The following is a 20,741-nucleotide window of genomic DNA, read 5'->3' as shown; positions in this document are numbered from 1 at the left end:
TTGACAGTAGATTGGTTATTATATACCTGAAAAGGTTTGATGATGTTCCATCTCAAAGATTAATAGTTAATACAGAAATGTCCTAAGCCAATTAACATAATAGGGTTCCAAACCGTGAAATATTTTAATGTTAGAAAATAAACATTTGCCTTTGTGGTATGTGCTTTCCAAAGGAAAAAGCCATTTTGAGAGGGCTTCTCTGCTCTTTGTCACTCGATGGATTCCTGTTCCCTGCTGCTGGGGCTGAGCAGGGTGTGTACCTGCTCCTGTGCCTTTTCCTGGGAATTCCAGGGGCTCCGTGCCTGCAGATGGCTCCAGTTTGTGGGAGTGACGGGGTAAAGGCTTGTTCCTGTGGCAGTTTGGTTTTGGTGTGCACTGAAGTGGCTGTGCTGATAAATCCCTGCTGCTCTCTGGCTCCCTCGGGGCACTGTGGGGTCTGTGGTGACCTGGGGACGGGGCTGGTGGTGACAGCAGGACATGGGGACGGGGCTGGTGGTGGCACCCAGAGCTGGGGATGGGGCTGGTGGTGACACCAGGACCTGGGGATGGGGCTGGTGGTGGCACCAGGACCTGGGGACGGGGCTGGTGGTGACACCAGGACCTGGGGACGGGGCTGGTGGTGACCCCAGGACCTGGGGACGAGGCTGGTGGTGACCCCAGGACCTGGGGACGGGGCTGATGGTGACACCAGGACCTGGGGATGGGGCTGGTGGTGACACCCAGAGCTGGGGATGGGGCTGGTTGTGATGTTCCACCCGCAGGATGTTCTTTGTGCTTCTGGGTCTGACCTCAGTCTGGCACGTCCTGCACTGGGCCCCACGTGCAGCAGAGCACTGGGAGGGGGCCCGAGGAGGTTTTCCCAAATTTCCCAGGGGACAGGTCTCTGTGCCAGCCCCCTGGCCAAGGAGCAGGCAGAGGATGCCACACTGCTGGTGAGGGGTTGTGTTAAACCCCGGGGACAGCAGGGAGGAGGAAGGGGTGGAAAGGCTGGAAAAGAGGGTTCAGAGCCCCTGTCAGCACCCACAGCATGGAGGCAAAGCACTGGGAATGTGCAGCTTTCTTTTTTCTGTGTGTCACAGTGGGGTTTGCAGGGGGTGCTGAGCTCTGCTCCCCCCCTGTACCTGCATGGGCACTCCTCCCCTGCTCCTGCTCTGAGCCCTGCTGGAGATGCTTGTTTAAACTCTGGTGGGTGGGCTTTGCTTACCAGAGAATTAAACAACACTCATTTCTGTTTTGTAACATACATGATACCAAAAGGATGGAGCAAGGAATTTTTTCCTACTTTAATGTGCCAGTTTTTAAATACTCCAGAGGTGGGCTAGGCAAGGAGGCAAGGTGGAATTTACCTGTGTGGAAGGACTGAGCCACGGCCATCCTGTGCTTACTTGGGATGCTTGAAGGCTCTGTCTTACCTACACAGGTTTGAATTTTCTTGTAAGAACTGTGTGTATTTAAAATTTCAGTTCCTCTGGGTTGATGCTGCTCCATGGGCTCTGCATTTCCCAGGGAGGACAGACAGACACACAGACAGCTGCAATTGGATAAGTCTCATTTTCTCTGGGAAGAGCTGATCTGTGTGCTGAAGGACAGAGCCCATCAGAGGGTACAGTGAGCAAAAGAAACCCATGCTGCAAATGTCCTTTGCCCTGCCAGGAGTTAGGTGTTTTATTCCCATGTGGAAACACTCCAGCCTGGAGACACGGCTCGCTTGGAGGGTCTGGACAAAGGAGCTGTGGGGGCTGGAAGGGATGTAGGGAAAGGAGGAATGGAAATTAGAAAGCACTCCTTGCACCTCCAGTAAAGCATTTCTACTCTCCCCCAGTTTTGCTGAGCTGTTTCTTCAGCACTGCTGGTGAGGAGTGATGTGTGCTCTGTCGTACAGCACACAGCGCAGAGGTGGCAGCTAACTTTTTTCAAGTATTTCTTTGGTATTTAAGGTAACTTGCATGAAATTTGTTATTTGAGTCAACTCAGGTCTCCTCAGTGTCTGGAAAATGTTCCCAGATTCTAATGTAGCTGCTCTGTAATGTGATAAATTAAGCACTTGTGCTGCTTTGGAACGTGCCTTGGTGCTTTCTCCATCGTAGGGGTTTCGGATGGAGAGGCCAGGCTCACTCCTGATGCTGGGGAATGCCTGGAAACAAATCCAACAAGCGTGGAAGCTCCCAGGTGGTGCCAGCACCTCTTGATCCTGCTGATTTCTGTGGTTCAGGATCCCTCAGTACAGATTTTAGCTTGTGTGTGGAGATCAGGGCGCTCACCCATACAGGTTTGTTTTTTTTTTTTTTTTTTTTCTTGTGGATTTTTCACCCAAAATAAAACAGGGGTGGGGGAAGAGAATGAAAATAAAATGTATAAAATAGCTTCATTGTGACGGAATCAGACAGGTCCCTGAAATTCATTTCAGGCAAGTTTTTGGGACTGGCTAAGTTTCAAGTTCATCATGTCTCAATATTATGTTTTAAGGGTAAAACCATAGTATCACTCACAAGTGAGTACAGCTGTTAAACCTTTCGAACTGATTTTCATGTCAGTTTTAACTCAGGTACATGCACAAATTAATCTCAGATTTGCAATTTTGTAAGAATGAAGTTTTCCATGCAGGAAAGAAGCCAGGATGGGCTATGAAAGAGTCAGTATTAATTCAACATGTATTCATAAAGGAAAATGATTCGTTTAAGTTTTGTCTGGACACTGAGTAATACGAATCCTGACTGTGCTGGAATTTTCCCCATTTTAACAACTCCATTGGTTGATTTTTTGTTTTAAATCAGGGAAGCCAGGTGCGAGGGGAGCATGAAAGCAGCCCGGTGCAAAGGGGAGAGCAGAGTTTAACCTGCTGTGAAAGGCTCTGAAGGGATACAGTGTACCAAGGAAGGTGTTTGCCAGGGCAATGAGAATCATATTATCGTTTAAAGGGTCTGTAGTAAAAATAGTCTGCTATTTTTGAGGCCAAAGGAGCAGCCAGAGCCCTTATCTATCCCTTTAAAAGCCAGCAGCCTGACAAGGTCCTGTGGGAGCTGTGCTTGTGGCTGTGATTCCCCGGGAGGATTCAGGTGGAGTGCAGCAGGGTCAGGTTTTCTGAAGTTCGGCAAAAGGCAGCTCTGCTGCTGTGCAGAAATTCTTGGATTCTCCTCACAAACACAGGAGTCACTCCATGCCTTCCACAGTCCAGCACAGACTTACTCAGCCCTATTAATCTGCTTGTTTCTGTTGTTTTTTTAATGAAAAAGATAAGTGGTGTGGGTGAGCACAAGTGACTCCTCGGGATGGTTTTGTGCTCAGACCACATCCCGGAAGGTCTGTTCAGGAAGCGTTTGCAACCTGTCCATGCCACGGCTTGTGACAGAGGGACTTGACTTCCATAAATAGGCTCCCTGTGTGCCTGGCAGTTGGATTGAATGTCCAGAGAGCCCGGGGACAGCTGGTCCCTCCCAGAATCCCAGCAGGAGCAGTGCTGGTCCTGTGGAATCTGTTCCTGCTCCTGTACAACTCCAGCTCTGCAAACTTTCCTCTCCCAACCTCTCATCTCTCAGGAGCCCCACAAGGTCTGGAGGTGGCTGATGTGAAATTGTCATCTTGGCAGCACCAGAGGCTGGAAAGAGGCCCTTCTTTCTGCAGCAGGTTTTGGGGTCTGCTCTGAGGTTTGCTGTCCCGTGCTTACCCCAGTTCTCCAAGTTTCCTCCTTGCTGAGTGTGACACAGGCTGGAAAGCCTGAATTAATTACCAGCGTGTACCTTCAGTGCAAAGAGAAAAATATCTTGGCTGGGAGGGAATAAACTTTCAGTTCCAAATGCATTTGGTATAATCAAAACAAAGCCTCACTAGCAAAGCAATGGCAAAACAGAAATATGATGGCTAGAGCAGAAAAATAAAGGAACAAAACATCTATTTTCTGTTGAGGCCAGTTGTAAAAAGCTGCCATCCTTCTTTGGCAGAATCCTTCTAAGGGTAGGTTTGCTTTAGGGAAATACTCAAACTTTGGGAGAGTAGAAGTGAGCACAAGGCAGATGTCCTGTGGGATCAGGGTTTGAACAGGGTGACTGCAGAGCAGGGATTTCAGGCAGCATTTTGTTTCAGATGGAAATGATTTGGTGCCCTGGAAGGTGGGGAGAAGGAGAAAACGGGCTTTCAGTGAAACAGGGAGAATTTAGAGGTGCCTTTGATAGCTGTAATTCCTTACTGTTGTTTTGATGGAACTTGTAGTTGCTTTAAACATTTATCCAGATTGCATAACCCAGCACCAGCATCTGAATAGTACATATTGGGTGATTTGCTATTTTAATAAATCAGTGCCTTTTTATTTTGCTTTCACCTACCCCAGACTAGCATCACTTCCAGACTGCTTTGAGTCAGGCTTTCCTGGTTTATTGCTCTCTCAGTTCTGCAGTGGCAGAAAAACACACCTAAAGATTGGAGAAGAGTGACAAGTAGTGCAGTACATTGGAAAACATGAAATACATCTGCTGGAGTGACATGAAATGGCTGTAATTTTCTAGGGAAGGAGAATAAGTTGGTTGAAAAAGGCCAAGAGTCGTTAAAGGGGAAGAGTCTGAACATCTTGAACTAACAAGGAGAGTTTCCTTGAGGGGTGTGAAGGGCTTTGGGGCCTGGCTGGGGGAAGGTTTGCCTGTCCATCCTTGCCCTTGGCTTTGGGGGGCACACCCCGGTTCAGCCACGCTGCCGTGTCCCCAGAGCCCTGCCAGCCTGTCCCTTCTGTGTCACTCAGGGCTGTCCCAGCCCGGGCTCTGGCTTTCCTGAAAGCACCCCCAGCCAGCCAGGAGCACATCTCCTCCTGGGGCTGTTCCTCACCCTGAAATCTGGGTCACATGGCAGCCGTGAAACGTGCTGACAAAACACCTCTGCCGTGACTTGTCTGAGAGCAAACGGAGCAAAAGATCTGCTCCTGTTCCTCTGCCCCTGCCTCTGCCTGCTGATCCAGCTGGAAGCACACACATCTCAGCAGGGAGGTGTGTGTCAGCAGGGCTGGCAGGGGACAGGGACACCGACCCTGCCACTCCCTCGCTTTCAAACCCCTCAGTTGTCACAGCTGTTAGATGTGGGGACAGGTCACGGCTTTGTGCAGCTGGTCACGGCTCCATCTCTGTTTACACCATGCGTTGATGCTCTTGCTCAGAGTTTTAAAATTGTTAAAAAATTTACTTTCTTGGCTTTGCGTAAAAAGTGTTTCAAGAAAAACCCCAGATAAAGAAATAGAAGTTTTTCACGTCCTGAGTTGCTGTCACCAAAGTCAGAACTCTGGACGTGTCAGTCAGGAACTCTGGACGTGTTCAGGTTGTTAGATAAAGAAATAGAAGTTTTTCACGTCCTGAGTTGCTGTCAACAAAGTCACGCTCTGGACATGTTCAGGTTGTCTGAATGCTCTGGAGCTGCTGTGGTGTGGAGCTTTGGGATAGATGGATTTCTGTGGTGGCAGTTCAGTGTTATTCCTGAGTGCCAAACTGAATGGAGAAATTGTTCGACACCAGAGATTTGGATTTTCTTGTCACTTATCTCTGCCTATTGTTCTCCACCATTGTTCTTATACCATCTTCAAGCTTTTCCTGTATCAGAAAGCCCTAAACCCTGTAATTAGATGTGCTTCACCTAATTTTCCTTTTAATAGTTTGGGGGAAAGCAGAGAAAACAGCAGTGTCATACGTGGTGGGAAATAAACCATCCCTAAGAGCAGATTCCGTGGAGGTGTGCTCTCAGTTTGAAATATGAGTCATTCACAGGAATTTCTTTCCTGTAAGTACAGTGTACCTGAGCCTTGGAATAACAACAGTATTCTCAAGGCAGGGAGCCTGACACTTGGTGTGTGTGGACTCAGGAAAATGGGATTTATTGCAGCCATAGCTCCTTCAGCTGCTGCTTTTTAAGAGCTCCTACATTTTATTTTCCTGTCCCACAAATTATTGAGTGGATATTCCTTTTAGTCCTTCTTTGCCATTCTGTGATTCTCTCTTGAAGAACAAGGTTTTTCCCTTTCCCCTCCGACTCTTTCTGGGTTTATGGTAAGTGTAGAAGTAATTGAAGAGAGAAGGGGTTTTGGGAGCTGATTTCCCTGGCACAGTGGAGGTGGCAGTGCCAGCCCAGGCTCAGGTCCTTGGTCACCCGTCAGGGATGGCACGTGCTGGGGAAATCCAAATCCTGCAGCTCTGAGGAAGGAAATTCTCCTACGTGTTTAGACTTGGTTATTTTGGCTGCGTTAAGTTTTGTAGCCTGGTTCAGGAAAGAACCACGACTATAATTCAATAAAAACTCTCCTCCCAAGTGGATGCAGTGCTAGGAAAGCAAACTCCTCTCTCTGAGAGGATTGTAGGTACCTGTTGCTAAGTCCATTAGAGATATTTATAACCCCATGCTTGATACCTAGCATGTGCAGTGAGCCAAAGGAGTCCCTTGCAGGGCTGCACTGAGGAGCTGAGCGTTTCCCTGCTGCATAAATGTGTACTCATCATTGACAAATATTAAATAGGTTCATCTTTTGTGACTGATACTTGTTTCAGTTCTAGAAAAATCAGGCAACTTATACTATAGCAAATTTGAAGTACTATTTTCATTCCCACGTTGGAATTTCACTAGTGTCTGTCTCCGTGTTTTACAATTTTAATTCCTTTTTACACACATTTGTCCTGACAGGAGGGGACAGCCAGGGAGGTCAGGCTGGGAACAGGGAACAAGGACAGGAGCAGAGGGAGCGGCCCCAGGCTGGGCCAGGAGAGCCTCAGGGTGGATTTTGGGGAAGTTTCTTCACCGGGAGTTCTGCAGGCCTGGCACAGCTGCCCAGGCAGTGCTGGAGTGAGTCCCCATGCCTGGAGGGGTTAACAGCCCTGTGGATGTGGCACCTGGGGACACGGGCTGTGGGGGCCGTGCAGTGCCAGGGGCCGTGGTGCTCTCGTCCAGGCTCAGGGGTTCCGTGACACGCTGGCAGGTCACAGAGGTCACAGAGGCCAGCTGGGTGTGCCTGTCCCCTGTGCCATGGCCCCACACACACTGCCCACCTCGCTGCAGGCTGTGGGGCTTCTCCTGAGCTCAGGGCTGCAGCACAGTGAGTGCTGTGGCTGCAGAGCCTCCCGGGACTCCCTGCTGCCCTTGGACCGTCCTGTCCAGCAGCATCACCCCCACGGGCTGTGTGATGTCCAGCTGTGTCACTGGCACTCCGTTGCATTGCTCAGATGCCCACGGGTTCCCCTTATTAACTGATTGCATGGTATAAAAATGAAGGAATTTCCCCCGTTATCTCCGTGAGCTGCTCAGGTCTCTGAGGAGGAAACAAGATCTGGAGTAAGTGTGGGAAAGAAGTGAGGAGGGAGCAGGAGCAAGGCCACTGAGGTGTTGGAGCGTGTCCAGACAAGGGCAGCAGAGCTGGGGAGGGGTCTGAAGCATAAATCCTGTGAGGAGCTTCTGAGGGAGCTGGGAAAGGGCTCAGCCTGGAGAAAAGGAGGCTCAGGAGAAACTTCTGGCTCTGCACAGCTCCTGCCAGGAGGGGACAGCCAGGGGGTCAGGCTCTGCTCCCAGGGACAGGGACAGGAGGAGAGGGGACAGCCCCAGGCTGGGCCAGGGCAGGCTCAGGGTGGATAGTAGGGAAAATTTCATCTTGGAAAGGGCTGGGGCAGGGCAGGGCTGGGGACCCTGTTGCTGGAGAGGTTTCCCAGCCATGGGGACCTGGGGCAGTGGTGGCCTTGCAGTGCTGGGGACAGTTGGACTGAGCTGGGCACTGATGGAGGTGCTGAGCATGGACCTGTGGGAAATGACCCCCGTGTTTGCTGGCAGTTGCAGTGAATATTCCAGTAGTAATTCTGTGTGACACCATGTTTCACCCTCAGCAGTACCCACAGAGCACTTTCCTTGCTAAGCCTGACAGCAGTGTCAGTACTTGGGTCGTTCCTCGTCAGCTGCAGCACCTTTGTGTGGGACTGAGACTTACCTGGGAACAAACACGGCTGTGTAACAGGTTTTCAAAAACATTGTCAGTATTTCCCTGTCTGTGACTCATCCAGTGCCACCGCTGCCTTTTCCTAAGCAACATACCTGTTGTGACATTACTTATATGTTAAATGTTGCAGATTGTTTGTTCTGTCTCTGCAGCAATCAGATCCACACTAAATGGACTCCAGAAAGGCAACTTACATCTTAAATGCTATATTTATTCTGTCTATGCAGCTATCAGGTCTACACTAAATGGACTCCAGAAAGGCAGGCACTGATTCCTGTAGTGATAAGCATACAATTTTCTTTAAAAACCTGGGGTTTGTCATGATTTCATCTAGGAAAGGCAAATTACTTTACCTTTATTTCCAGTATTTCTGTGCGTTGCACCTCAGATGGATTTCTTGCTACTTCATTTTTCCACTCCTGATCCATCATAACCATGATTTTAGGCAGGTGTCCCCTTCAAACCAGCCCAGCTCCAGGCAGCTGCAGAGGGCACGTCCCCAGCCCAGAGAACAGTGACATTGAGACTCGCTGTGACAATACCAGCAGCCCACTTGGAGGCTGGAGATAAATGGGATGCATTCCCTGGAATGGCTTTTTGCTCTGCTTTAACAGACACTGCCCTTGCATGAGTGTTCCCAAGGTCTGTGTGATTCCCAGACTCAGCTGTGCTGAAGCTCAGTTTGGGTTCCTTTGCAGAGCTGCTCTGTCCTCACCCACTCTGAGTGCACAGGCTCATGATTCCTTCTGGGAGCACTCGACAGCAATTTAGATTTGTGCCTCATCTCAAGTTTAATGTGGACACTTGCAGTGAAGTGTTTTGAGGAACAGAGAGAGGAAAGAACTTCCTGGGTCACAGAGTCCAGTCATTTGGGGCAGGAGACAACAGGCACCCTACAATCAGTGCTTTCATCAGGGCAGGTGACACCCTGCTGGTTGACGGGTGTGATTGTTCTCAGGCTGGACTTGATGACCTGAGAGGTGCTTTCCACCCTAGACAGCTCTGTTCATTCTGAGCAGGTCACGTCGGGGTTTCCAGCCCGCCCCAGCTGGAGGGCTGTGCCAGCTCAGTGATGTGCTGGGTGCTGTACCCATGGATGTGCTGGGTCCTGTGCCAGGGCTGTGCCAGGGCTGTGCCAGCTCAGTGATGTGCTGGGTGCTGTACCCATGGATGTGCTGGGTCCTGTGCCAGGGCTGTGCCAGGGCTGTGCCAGCTCAGTGATGTGCTGGGTGCTGTACCCATGGATGTGCTGGGTCCTGTGCCAGGGCTGTGCCAGGGCTGTGCCAGCTCAGTGATGTGCTGGGTGCTGTACCCATGGATGTGCTGGGTCCTGTGCCAGGGCTGTGCCAGGGCTGTGCCAGCTCAGTGATGTGCTGGGTGCTGTACCCATGGATGTGCTGGGTCCTGTGCCAGGGCTGTGCCAGGGCTGTGCCAGCTCAGTGATGTGCTGGGTGCTGTACCCATGGATGTGCTGGGTCCTGTGCCAGGGCTGTGCCAGGGCTGTGCCAGCTCAGTGATGTGCTGGGTGCTGTACCCATGGATGTGCTGGGTCCTGTGCCAGGGCTGTGCCAGGGCTGTGCCAGCTCAGTGATGTGCTGGGTGCTGTACCCATGGATGTGCTGGGTCCTGTGCCAGGGCTGTGCCAGGGCTGTGCCAGCTCAGTGATGTGCTGGGTGCTGTACCCATGGATGTGCTGGGTCCTGTGCCAGGGCTGTGCCAGGGCTGTGCCAGCTCAGTGATGTGCTGGGTGCTGTACCCATGGATGTGCTGGGTCCTGTGCCAGGGCTGTGCCAGGGCTGTGCCAGCTCAGTGATGTGCTGGGTGCTGTACCCATGGATGTGCTGGGTCCTGTGCCAGGGCTGTGCCAGGGCTGTGCCAGCTCAGTGATGTGCTGGGTGCTGTACCCATGGATGTGCTGGGTCCTGTGCCAGGGCTGTGCCAGGGCTGTGCCAGCTCAGTGATGTGCTGGGTGCTGTACCCATGGATGTGCTGGGTCCTGTGCCAGGGCTGTGCCAGGCTCAGTGATGTGCTGGCTGCCGTGCCCATGGCAGAGGCCATGCTGTGTCCCCCTGGCAGCGTGGTGCCCTCCCTGAGCACACAGCTCCGCGCTGGCGCGCGCCGCGTCCCGGAGCACCGCCGGCCCCACGTCCCCCTTCAGATTCAGGAGCTGCAGCTTTGCCACGTTTCCCCGGTGAGGGATTGCTGCTTTTTCCCGTTGCAGCTTTCCATGTGCTACCCATGAAGATGAGGCTGAGGACACGGAAAGCTTCCCAGCAGTCCAACCAGCTCCACACGCAGCGGGCGCTGCGGGCCAAGCGGAAACACTCGGAGGTGGAGGAGCCCTTACCCGGCGGCGGGGGAAAACCACCCAAAAATGAGACAGGCCTCTTGTCTTCGATCAAAAAGTTCATTAAAGGAAGCACACCCAAGGTACGCCGCCGGCAGGCCCCTGCTTTGCTTTCAAGTGGGTCGTAATCGCTTCAGGTTTGATTGGAAAGCAGTTCTGTTAAGAGTTAATCGTGTGGTGGGAGCAAAATGCAAAGAGTTGGAAGGCAACAGGTGCCTGTGAGTTGTGTCAGGTAAAGCAGACTTTGAAACCTTCAGGAGTCAATTGTAGGTGTGTTTAACAGTCCAGTAAATCACAGGCTTTATTGCCTGGTGTTTCTTTGTGAAAATGTCAAATAAATTCACTACATTCTTAATTTCTGTTTTAAGGATTCCTTGGATCCAGATTCAAGGAATTGCCAGTACTAACAACTTAGAAAAGCCAGTCTGTAAGCATTAATTTCTTGACTATTTCTGGCAATTTTATTCAAAATTGTTCAGGAGTCATTTAATCAATGAAGGTCAAACCTCACAAATCCAAGTGCCGTGGAATTGATGCAGCTGCTCAGGGATTCCTGCAGTGAGCACTTCCCTGCTTGGAGCATCATATCCAGGTTTTGTTGGGGAAAGCCACGAAATCTCATGTCTTGGTGCAGCTAGAAAGCTGAGCTTTACTGATCTGCACACGGGAGCACCTGTTGCATGTGCTGCATGGACATTTGAGGGTGAAAAATATATATACACAAACACACACACATATATATATATATAAAATATATAAATATATATATATAAGCTTCAATAGGCTGAATGTAACCTTGCAATTACTTCAAAAACTGGCTTTTTTTCTCTAGATGGAGGCCAGTTAAAAACCCCACATCATCCATCCCAGCGGTTCAGATACTGCCATTATGTAACTGCAGATTCGAAAGAAGAATATCCAGGAAGTCAGAACTAATTTACAATGTATCCCAGATCAGCTCTGTGATAAATAAAAATCTGATAAAATTTCAACATTTTATCGACTTGTCGTAGGTGTTTTGGGGGAAAAGGGTAAGAAACCTGCCATAAACGTGTGCCTGCACATACAGCCATGCACAGAAGATGTGCAGAACTCTTTGGTTCTGTCTCATTCCCATGAGTGCTGCAGTCACTTATTCCCAGGTAAGGAGAATCCTTGGATTTTTCACAGCTCAGTTTTGCCCTGTACTGATATGGATTGTCACGTTGGATATTGTCGGGCAGTTCACCTCCTGTGTATTTAGCAGGCAGAGAAATCAAGTTTCAGCTCATTTTAGTTGCTTCGTCTCTGCATTTCCCAGCCTCTGCAGCACTGGAATATTTAGATTGGCTGTAAAGACAACTTTTCTACTATAGCAGCTCCATGCACAGTTTTCATTCCCCGTATTTTGACTCAGTTTAAACTCATGTAAGATCCCACTGGCCAGACCGTTGTTGCACGTTCTGCACCTGGAAGTGGAGCAGGAAAGGGATCTTTGGTGAACTTTGGTGAACTTTCTCCAGGATTCTCTGCTCTGTCCCACGGAAAAAGGCACTGCTCAGTACGTTTGTTTTTTCCCTCTTTTGTATTTTAAGGAAGAAAGAGAAAATCCCCCCAAGAGGAGTCGGATTGAGCGGGACATCGATAACAACTTGATCACCTCCACGCCCCAGACGGGAGAGAAGCCCAACAAGCAGCTCTCGCGCGTGCGGCGGAAAAGTCAGATGAATGGAGGTGGGTGAATGCCACGCTGTGCTCTGGGGGCAGGCAGCTCTGCCAGCCCCAGCTGGGCACTGATCCAGGCCACAAGGAGCTTGCTGCAGCTCAGCTGATGGCAGCCAAACAGCATTTCCAGGGGTGAGCAACACTTCCACACCCCCCAGAGGCTTCCACGGCGTCTCTGTGAGACAGTTTGGATCAGCAGCTGCTGCTTTGGGACTAATTTAACTTGTTTTTTGTTTTTAATTATTATTCATAAAGTCCCATAATAATTTGATTTAGCTCTTCTCACAAATAAGAGGGAGCATGACCTCCCAACTCCTGACGTTTGTGGTAGTGAGCAGGTGTCATTAGATGCTGAGAGCTCTTGGCAAACCCAGACAGGTTTCTGTCAGGGTTGTGAGATGTGAGTTGTGGCATGAGAGATCACCCTTGTTACGTGTCAGATCTGGAAGGTGGATGTTCATTTAATTCTGTCCTGTGTTATCTGTGATCACGGCTGCCTCTGTGTGTGTGTGTGTGTGTGGAGAGGAACAAACTCCGGGCTCTGGAGCGGCTGGAGGCTCAGCCAGGCAGCTCTGACCCTTTCTCGTGCCTCCCTCTAGTGGAGTCCTGGCACTGGCAGCTCCGGGGCTGCCACACCAAATCACTGCCAGGATTTCCACCTCTGCTGTTGGTGGGAGCAGGGGCTGCTCCCCCTCTGGAGAGAAGCTTCTGAGAGTGTTGGGAGTGGACATTTTGGGTTTCTGCTGGTAGAAAGTTGCTGGCTCTCATGGACCCAGCTGAGCCATGAGCAAGAGGACACCCCTAGAGTACAAATGCTGGCCATAAAGGAGCAGAGGCACCTGAAGCCCAGCTGGGTGCTGTTAAAAACTCATATTTTTTTCTTTTCCAGAAGCTGGAAGTTATGAGATGACAAACCAACACGTAAAGCAAAATGGAAAATTGGAAGATAACCCCACCACAGGCAGTCCCCCACGAACAACATTACTGGGAACCATATTTTCTCCTGTTTTCAATTTTTTTTCACCAGCAAATAAAAATGGTGAGTATTATTCAAAAAGCCGATAGTCTTAAAGCTGAGAGTGATAGAGTTTTGTATGAAATAGCTGCTTTGAGTGACGGTACACTTTTCATTCTGGTTTACAAACCAAGAGTTACTGCTGCCAGGCAGAAAGACTCCTTGATAGTTAATGAAAGAAGCTTATAAACATTGGAGCATTTATTTCATAGCTGTATTTAGTGGTTCACCTTTCATTAAAAAAGAAAATAAGGAGAGGGAAAAACAAAGGGATTCTTTGTCCCAGACACGTTTATATGTCATTGTCATGGTCTTCAGTTCAGTTCTTATTTTTGTGGCACGAATCCGTGCAGATATCTTTAATTATTCTGGGACTTGTGTGTGTGTGCTTGGTAATGAGTGTGAGCACCGTGATGGAGCTCAGCCTGAGGGAAGGTGTTTGGAAATGTCCCTCAGGAACGTCGGGCTCCGACTCCCCGGGCCAGGCTGTGGAGGCCGAGGAGATCGTGAAGCAGCTGGACATGGAGCAGGTGGACGAGATCACCACGAGCACGGCCACCTCGGCCAACGGCGCCGCCTTCCCCGGGCAGGCCGTGCAGGGCAGGGCCGTCAACAACGGCCTGGGCGACCCCGAGGAGCCGGGGGACCGCGACCTGCCCCCGCTCACGGGTAAGGGACGGGGACACGGTGATGCTGGGGACAGCGCCTTGGCAGGGAGTCCTGTCCTGGGGTAAGGGACAGGGACAGGGACACGGTGATGCTGGGGACAGCGCCTCAGGAGAGGGTCCTGTCCTGGAGTAAGGGACAGGGACAGGGACACGGTGATGCTGGGGACAGCGCCTTGGCAGGGAGTCCTGTCCTGGGGTAAGGGACAGGGACATGGTGATGCTGGGGACAGCGCCTCGGGAGGGGCTCCTGTCCTGGAGTAAGGGACAGGGACAGGGTGATCCTGGGGGCAGCGCCTCGGGAGGGAGTCCTGTCCTGGGGTAAGGGACAGGGACAGGTTGATCCTGGGGGCAGCGCCTTGGCAGGGAATCCTGTGTCACCTGCACCTGTCCTTGGGTAAGGGACAGGGACAGCAGACTGTGCCACAGGACAGGGACAGGGTGATCCTGGGGGACAGCGCCTTGGCAGGGACTCCTGTGCCACTGTCCTTGGGTGAGGGATGGGACAGGGACAGGGGGCTGTGCAGGGAAAGGCTGATCCCAGGGAATCCAGCACCTCGGCAGGGACTCCTGTCCCATCTTCCCTTGGGTAAGGGACAGGGACTGTGCCACAGGACAGGGACAGGGTGTTCCTGGGGGGCAGCACCTCGGCAGGGTCTCCTGTGCCACTGTCCTTGGGTAAGGGACAGGGACTGTGCCGTGGGGGACAGGGAAAGGCTGATCCCAGGGGATCCAGCACCTCAGCAGAGACTCCTGTCCCATCTTCCCTTGGGACATGCAAACAGTGCTAACACTGATTTTTATGGTTGGTAGGCACCAAAGACACAGTTTTGGCAGGATTTTCCTGTTCCTGGTGTAACTCAGGTGGCCTCATAACTCTTCTTCCCATGCAAGCAGAGATTCCAGAGGAAAGGAATTACTATTAACACTAAAATTTCACACTCTGGACTTGCTGATCTCCAAAGAGAAATTGGCTACATTTTGATGTCTTCTATTAGAAGCACCTGGTAAATGAGAAACACACAGATCCTGCATTCATTTTCTGTATTTTCTTCAGAAGACAACGTCTGTTTTTGACAAAAGTTCAGCTTCTGTGTGCATGGGCAGCATCAAACCCTGAGCTAAACCCTGCTCTGGGAGAGGAGCAGCCTTGCAGTAGGGGTGAATGTGACCCTGGGCAGGGGAGGTGGGGCTGGGGGAGACTTTGCCCCTGTTTCCCTGCCTCGTGTCTCGAGTGCAAATTGTCACTTTACAGAACTGCACTAATAAGACCAGCTCTTGTGGTTTTTTGTTTTATTTTTTGTTTTGGTCATTTTCGTTGAATTTCAGCACCAGTATCTCCAGACAGTGGCTACTCATCAGCTCATGCAGAAGCCACCTATGAAGAGGACTGGGAAGTCTTTGATCCGTAAGTGCCAGTGTTTCTGCTGGAAATAGTAAATTAATCATGTGGGATATTGAATTAAGATGCTTCTATTTAAATTGGATCATTTTCATGTTATGGTAATGAACTCCAAAAACTTTGAGCTTAAAGAAAAACCACGTATGCTCATGTGGGGTTTATTTCAATTTAAAATACTTACTTCTGGTGATTTAAATATTTCAAATAATAAGTTGGGTTACAGCATTGCAGTTCAATAGTTTACATTTTTACAGCAAAATCTGTATTCTTTTCAGATACTATTTCATCAAACATGTCCCCCCACTAACAGAAGAGCAGCTGAACAGGAAGCCAGCTCTCCCACTGAAAACCAGAAGCACACCAGAGTTCTCATTAGTTCTAGACTTGGTAAATATCTTTGTAAACACAAACCAGAGCAGGGGAATGGAGCATTTCCCTTATTTTGTTCGTTGTGGAAATCAGTTGTGCTTGCTTTAAACAAAGACTGCTGAATGTTGCATAATTTTAGTTAAAAATAGTTGAAAAAGAATTAATTGTGGTAGGAATAGAATGTGAGCTGCGTTTGTCAAATACTTAACATCCTGCTTAAAAAAAAAAAAAAAAAGGCATTACAGTTTTAACATCTTGAACATTTTTCTGTCCCCATAAAGCTTCCCTAAATCCAGGGTGGGAAAAATGAGGTGGAATAAATAGGAAGATTCAGTTACGAGTGTCTTTCATCAAGATTGATGAAAAAATTAAAACTTTTACTTTTTAGAACATTCTTAAAAGGCACAAATGCACTTTTTGAAAAGTTCTATATTTGTCTTTATGGTGATTTGTTTCAGTGTCTCCATTTTGAAAGCTGTTTCAGACCCTGTTAATGGTGGTGGGGTTTTTTGAGCAGCACCAGCTGGGCCATCCCTGTGATCATGGGAATGGGTGGATTATTCACACTGAAAGATACAGGCTGGAACTGAATGAGAGAAGAGCCTACAAAATGAAATATCTCCTTATAACTACAGCCCCAGCACACAGTTTACTGAAGATTCTAAAAGATTACAAGAATAATGAAATGTTTAATTCATCCTAAGAATTTTCTTCGATCTTGACAGCACTTGCACAAAACTACAGTTTCCATTCCAAATCAACCTGCTTCAAAATGAACATAAAATGCAGAAAACTACTTCTATTTTCCACATTGTTTTTTCACACTCTTTTCTCTCTTTTATGTAACTGTTTCTCTAGGATGAAACATTAGTGCACTGTAGTCTAAATGAATTAGAAGATGCTGCACTCACTTTTCCAGTTCTTTTTCAAGATGTCATTTACCAGGTAAATAGAGAAACACAAACTTTTGGGTTTTGTTTTGTGGGATTCCTTGCTGTGTGCAGTTGTTCTCAGCTTGTTTGAAGAGGGAGAAGCAGCAACCTGGCATTTTACACCTATCTGGTGGTAGGGTGCTGGCCCTGGAGGGAGGGTGCAGGCTGGTGCAGCCCCTCTCTGGGGGCTGCCCCTTGCTGAAGCCCCTCTGGGGGGCGCGGCCCCTTGCTGAAGCCCCTCTGGGGGGCGCGGCCCCTTGCTGAAGCCCCTCTGGGGGGCGCGGCCCCTTGCTGAAGCCCCTCTGGGGGGCGCGGCCCCTTGCTGAAGCCCCTCTGGGGGGCGCGGCCCCTTGCTGAAGCCCCTCTGGGGGGCGCGGCCCCTTGCTGAAGCCCCTCTGGGGGGCGCGGCCCCTTGCTGAAGCCCCTCTGGGGGGCGCGGCCCCTTGCTGAAGCCCCTCTGGGGGGCGCGGCCCCTTGCTGAAGCCCCTCTGGGGGGCGCGGCCCCTTGCTGAAGCCCCTCTGGGGGGCGCGGCCCCTTGCTGAAGCCCCTCTGGGGGGCGCGGCCCCTTGCTGAAGCCCCTCTGGGGGGCGCGGCCCCTTGCTGAAGCCCCTCTGGGGGGCGCGGCCCCTTGCTGAAGCCCCTCTGGGGGGCGCGGCCCCTTGCTGAAGCCCCTCTGGGGGGCGCGGCCCCTTGCTGAAGCCCCTCTGGGGGGCGCGGCCCCTTGCTGAAGCCCCTCTGGGGGGCGCGGCCCCTTGCTGAAGCCCCTCTGGGGGGCGCGGCCCCTTGCTGAAGCCCCTCTGGGGGGCGCGGCCCCTTGCTGAAGCCCCTCTGGGGGGCGCGGCCCCTTGCTGAAGCCCCTCTGGGGGGCGCGGCCCCTTGCTGAAGCCCCTCTGGGGGGCGCGGCCCCTTGCTGAAGCCCCTCTGGGGGGCGCGGCCCCTTGCTGAAGCCCCTCTGGGGGGCGCGGCCCCTTGCTGAAGCCCCTCTGGGGGGCGCGGCCCCTTGCTGAAGCCCCTTTCTGGGCGCTGCCCTTTGCTGAAGCCCCTCTGGGTGGGATGCTGACCCTGGAGGGAGTGCAGGCTGCTGAAGCCCCTCTCTGGGTGCTGCCCCTTGCTGAAGCCCCTCTGGGTGCTGCCCCTTGCTGAAGCCCCTCTCTGTGCAGGTGTACGTCCGGCTAAGGCCGTTCTTCCGAGAGTTCCTGGAGCGCATGTCTCAGATCTACGAGGTAAAACCTGCATGCTCCAGTTCTCCCTTTTTTGCTCTTCAGCTGTCACACCCTTTTTCCTCACACTAAACACCGATTTGTCGGATTAAACCCTTTTCTAACCCAAAAATAAAACAACTAAAAAAATCTTTAAAACTTTTATTCTGTTCTCAATCTCGTATAAAAAGTAAAATAATGCAGATGTTGTAATTCACAGCATTACAATCACAAACTATTTCCTAATTACAATAACTTTAAACATTTCTTAACCTATCCACTTTAACCATACCATACTATAAATACCTTAAAACCAATCATCTAAAATTAGCCCTCATAAATCTTACTACAATACATCTTTCGTAATTCTATTTCTCTAAAATATCTTATTTACAAAACCACCTTTTAAAACTTATGTCTAATTCCATTTCTGTCTCAGCAATATCTATCCTATTCCATAACGTTTCTAAGCCAACATTTCTTATCTCAAAGTTTACATACAAATACACACTATAAGAACCTTCTATCAAACTTTAAACATTTTCTATAAATTCATTTCCCTCTACCACCTTTGAATTTAATTTTTAAACTGTATCCACTTCCTTGTACCTCCAGTGGTGACTTTTTTCCCCTCCAATCCCCAGATCATTCTGTTTACTGCTTCTAAGAAGGTGTATGCAGACAAGTTGTTGAACATCCTGGACCCCAAAAAGCAGCTGGTCAGGTAAAAGCAGAGCAGTGGCGTGAGCAAACCGAGTCCCGTGGTGGGACGTGTTCCTTGGTGACTTTTTTCCCCTCCAATCCCCAGATCATTCTGTTTACTGCTTCTAAGAAGGTGTATGCAGACAAGTTGTTGAACATCCTGGACCCCAAAAAGCAGCTGGTCAGGTAAAAGCAGAGCAGTGGCGTGAGCAAACTGAGTCCCGTGCCTGCCCAGTGGGCTGGGACGTGTTCCTAACTGCAGTGTCTCCCTGACTGATCCCCTGGGGGTTTGCCTGGGCTAGGAGAGGGACAAAAATGGACTGAAGTGATGGAATTGGTGCCTTGTGATTAAATAACCCCAGGGCAAAACCTGTCTCTGATCAGTCTCTGTGAGGTTGGCTCATGGGAAATGACCTCTTGGGGATCAAAGATGTGCTCTGGAATACCCTCTGCAAATAAAGGAAATTAAATGAGTGCCTGATTACTTTTAAACTTAACTTAATAACTTGAGCTATTTATTACAAATTGTGGCTTGTATAGCTTTTGCAATCAGCATGCTTTTAATTCTCATTCAATCACAAAGTCATTTGTCTGTTGGTTTTGTATTGGAGCTGGTTTGGGTTTTCATTTCTCAGTACTGAGCTGTGTTGGGAAGTGTTTGGCTTTTCCAGTTCCTTAGGGCAAAAGGAAATTCCAGGGGTGAGACTCTGTCACTCTCAGCTGGCAGGGGACTGTACCTGGCAGTGCTGGCCCCAGTTGGTTTCTGCTCGGGGCTTTTCCCTGTGTGGGGTGTCCAGCCCTCCCTGGGGGTGCCCAGGAGGGCACTGGCACCCCGGGGCAGGGTGTGGGGCTGTGTCCTTGTGTCCCACCTCCTGCAGACCCCGATCCAGGGCAGGGCTGTGATTGCCCCTGGGGCAGGGCACAGGCAGCAGCGGGCTCTGGGAGCCTGCAGAGGTGTCCTGTGCTCCTGGCTCTGCCACCAGCCCCACACGTGTGACTCACACTATATATATAAATGCAGCAGCTCATTTCCCTCCATGGCAACGTGGGGAGCTCAGCTCCTGCATGGAATTAGGCACACTCTGTGCAGCTCTGAGCACTCATTCCAACACACAGGCAGCCTGAAGGGGCTGCTCTGCAGTGGGGCTGGCCAGCACCAGATCTGCCTGCTTCACAATTCATAGTTCTGTGGAATGGGAGTTTTATTCCTGCTGGGTTTTCAATCTGGGTCCTTTCAGTCAATCCCTCCATTCCTTCTGACATGAATTACACAGGAGCAGGCTGTTTTTTTTTTTTTTTTTTGAGGTGTAATGACTGGAATAGGTTAACTGCCAGCAGAGGTGCAGCAGGAAAGGAATCATTCCTTGTGACACTTTGTGTTCTGTGAGGTGGCACAGGGAGGCCCCCTTCTGTGAGGGCTAGGACAGAACAAAGGGATAATAAACCCCAAAAATTTGTCTCTGTGCAGCACCTGGAGCTTGCAGATCCTTGGGGTGTTCTTGGGTCCTTTTGTTGGCCTGTCTGGGAACAGGGTCAGAAGGATGAGCCTGGATAAATACAAACACCCACCCCAGAAGTGGGTTAGTGCAAAGTCACCTGAACCGGGCATTTTGCCAGTAAAAAGCTCTAAAGAGAACAGAAAAAGGCCCCAGTTCTCCAACAGGAGATGGGAAAACAACTGGATAATGCTTGCAAAGCTGCGTGTTGCTGGTGCAGTGTGGATGTAGTCCTTGGCCTCAGTCATGAGTCTTGTCCTTTACTGACAGGCATCGACTCTTCCGTGAGCACTGTGTGTGTGTACAAGGGAATTACATCAAGGACTTAAACATCCTGGGCAGAGACCTCTCCAAAACCATCATCATTGACAATTCACCGCAAGCCTTTGCTTACCAGGTGAGGGGCTGGGCCAGGGGACACCTCAGGGGGCAGAGCTTCCTGAGGGGGACAGGGAAATGTGAGTTGGGGGCTTGCTATTGAAGTCTGCAAACCAAGCTGTGGGAAAAACACTCAGGAATCTGTGCCTTGGAAACATTTTCCCCTCAAATGCTATTTCACAAGTCTTGTTTGTAGATAAATTAAATATAAATTGTGTGTTGATGATTTTTTTTTCGTATTTTAACTTCAGCTTTCCAATGGAATTCCTATAGAAAGCTGGTTCATGGATAAAAATGATAATGAACTCCTAAAGTTGATTCCATTTCTGGAGAAACTAGTAGAGCTGGTAAGTGTTTGCCTTCTTGGCTTTTCCCAGCAGTGTCAGTGAGTTCCTTTAATATTTTCACCTGTTGTTAAGGGTATCTGAGTCACTGGGGTTGAGGCTGGTGAAGATGCAGGGACGTGTTCACGCAGCAAACGGGGGCTTGTCACTGTGCTGAGAGTGCAGGGCTGTGGGATTGTGACTTCAGTCATCAGGAAATGGGGAACCCCTGAGCACTTTGGTGCCCCAGTGCTGTCGCTGGCTGT

General features: G+C 50.2%; 1 protein-coding gene across 2 annotated transcripts in view; it reads left to right on the top strand.

The window, feature by feature from the left end:
- Window positions 1-2,248: 2,248 nt before the first annotated feature.
- CTDSPL2 (CTD small phosphatase like 2) overlaps window positions 2,249-20,741 on the top strand; it is a 20,549-nt gene continuing 2,056 nt past the window's right edge. Inside the window, exons 1-12 of one of the 2 annotated variants that reach the window (XM_041419104.1) lie at window positions 2,249-2,269; window positions 10,164-10,372; window positions 11,864-12,002; window positions 12,883-13,032; window positions 13,465-13,677; window positions 15,003-15,081; window positions 15,351-15,462; window positions 16,303-16,389; window positions 17,538-17,600; window positions 18,385-18,464; window positions 20,045-20,171; window positions 20,404-20,499. In XM_041419104.1, the coding sequence (XP_041275038.1) occupies window positions 10,181-10,372; window positions 11,864-12,002; window positions 12,883-13,032; window positions 13,465-13,677; window positions 15,003-15,081; window positions 15,351-15,462; window positions 16,303-16,389; window positions 17,538-17,600; window positions 18,385-18,464; window positions 20,045-20,171; window positions 20,404-20,499 (1,338 nt within the window). In that variant the 5' untranslated portion in view covers window positions 2,249-2,269; window positions 10,164-10,180. Of the gene's footprint in view, window positions 2,270-10,163; window positions 10,373-11,863; window positions 12,003-12,882; window positions 13,033-13,464; window positions 13,678-15,002; window positions 15,082-15,350; window positions 15,463-16,302; window positions 16,390-17,537; window positions 17,601-18,220; window positions 18,301-18,384; window positions 18,465-20,044; window positions 20,172-20,403; window positions 20,500-20,741 lie in introns of both variants that reach the window. The other variant, XM_041419103.1, reaches the window with a different exon arrangement.

Source organism: Onychostruthus taczanowskii, unplaced genomic scaffold (assembly GCF_017590055.1).
Source record: "Onychostruthus taczanowskii isolate IOZ18803 unplaced genomic scaffold, ASM1759005v1 scaffold6, whole genome shotgun sequence".
Lineage (NCBI taxonomy): Eukaryota > Metazoa > Chordata > Aves > Passeriformes > Passeridae > Onychostruthus > Onychostruthus taczanowskii.
The sequence above is the reverse complement of the archived record's forward strand: the minus strand, read 5'-3'. Positions and strand labels throughout refer to the sequence as shown.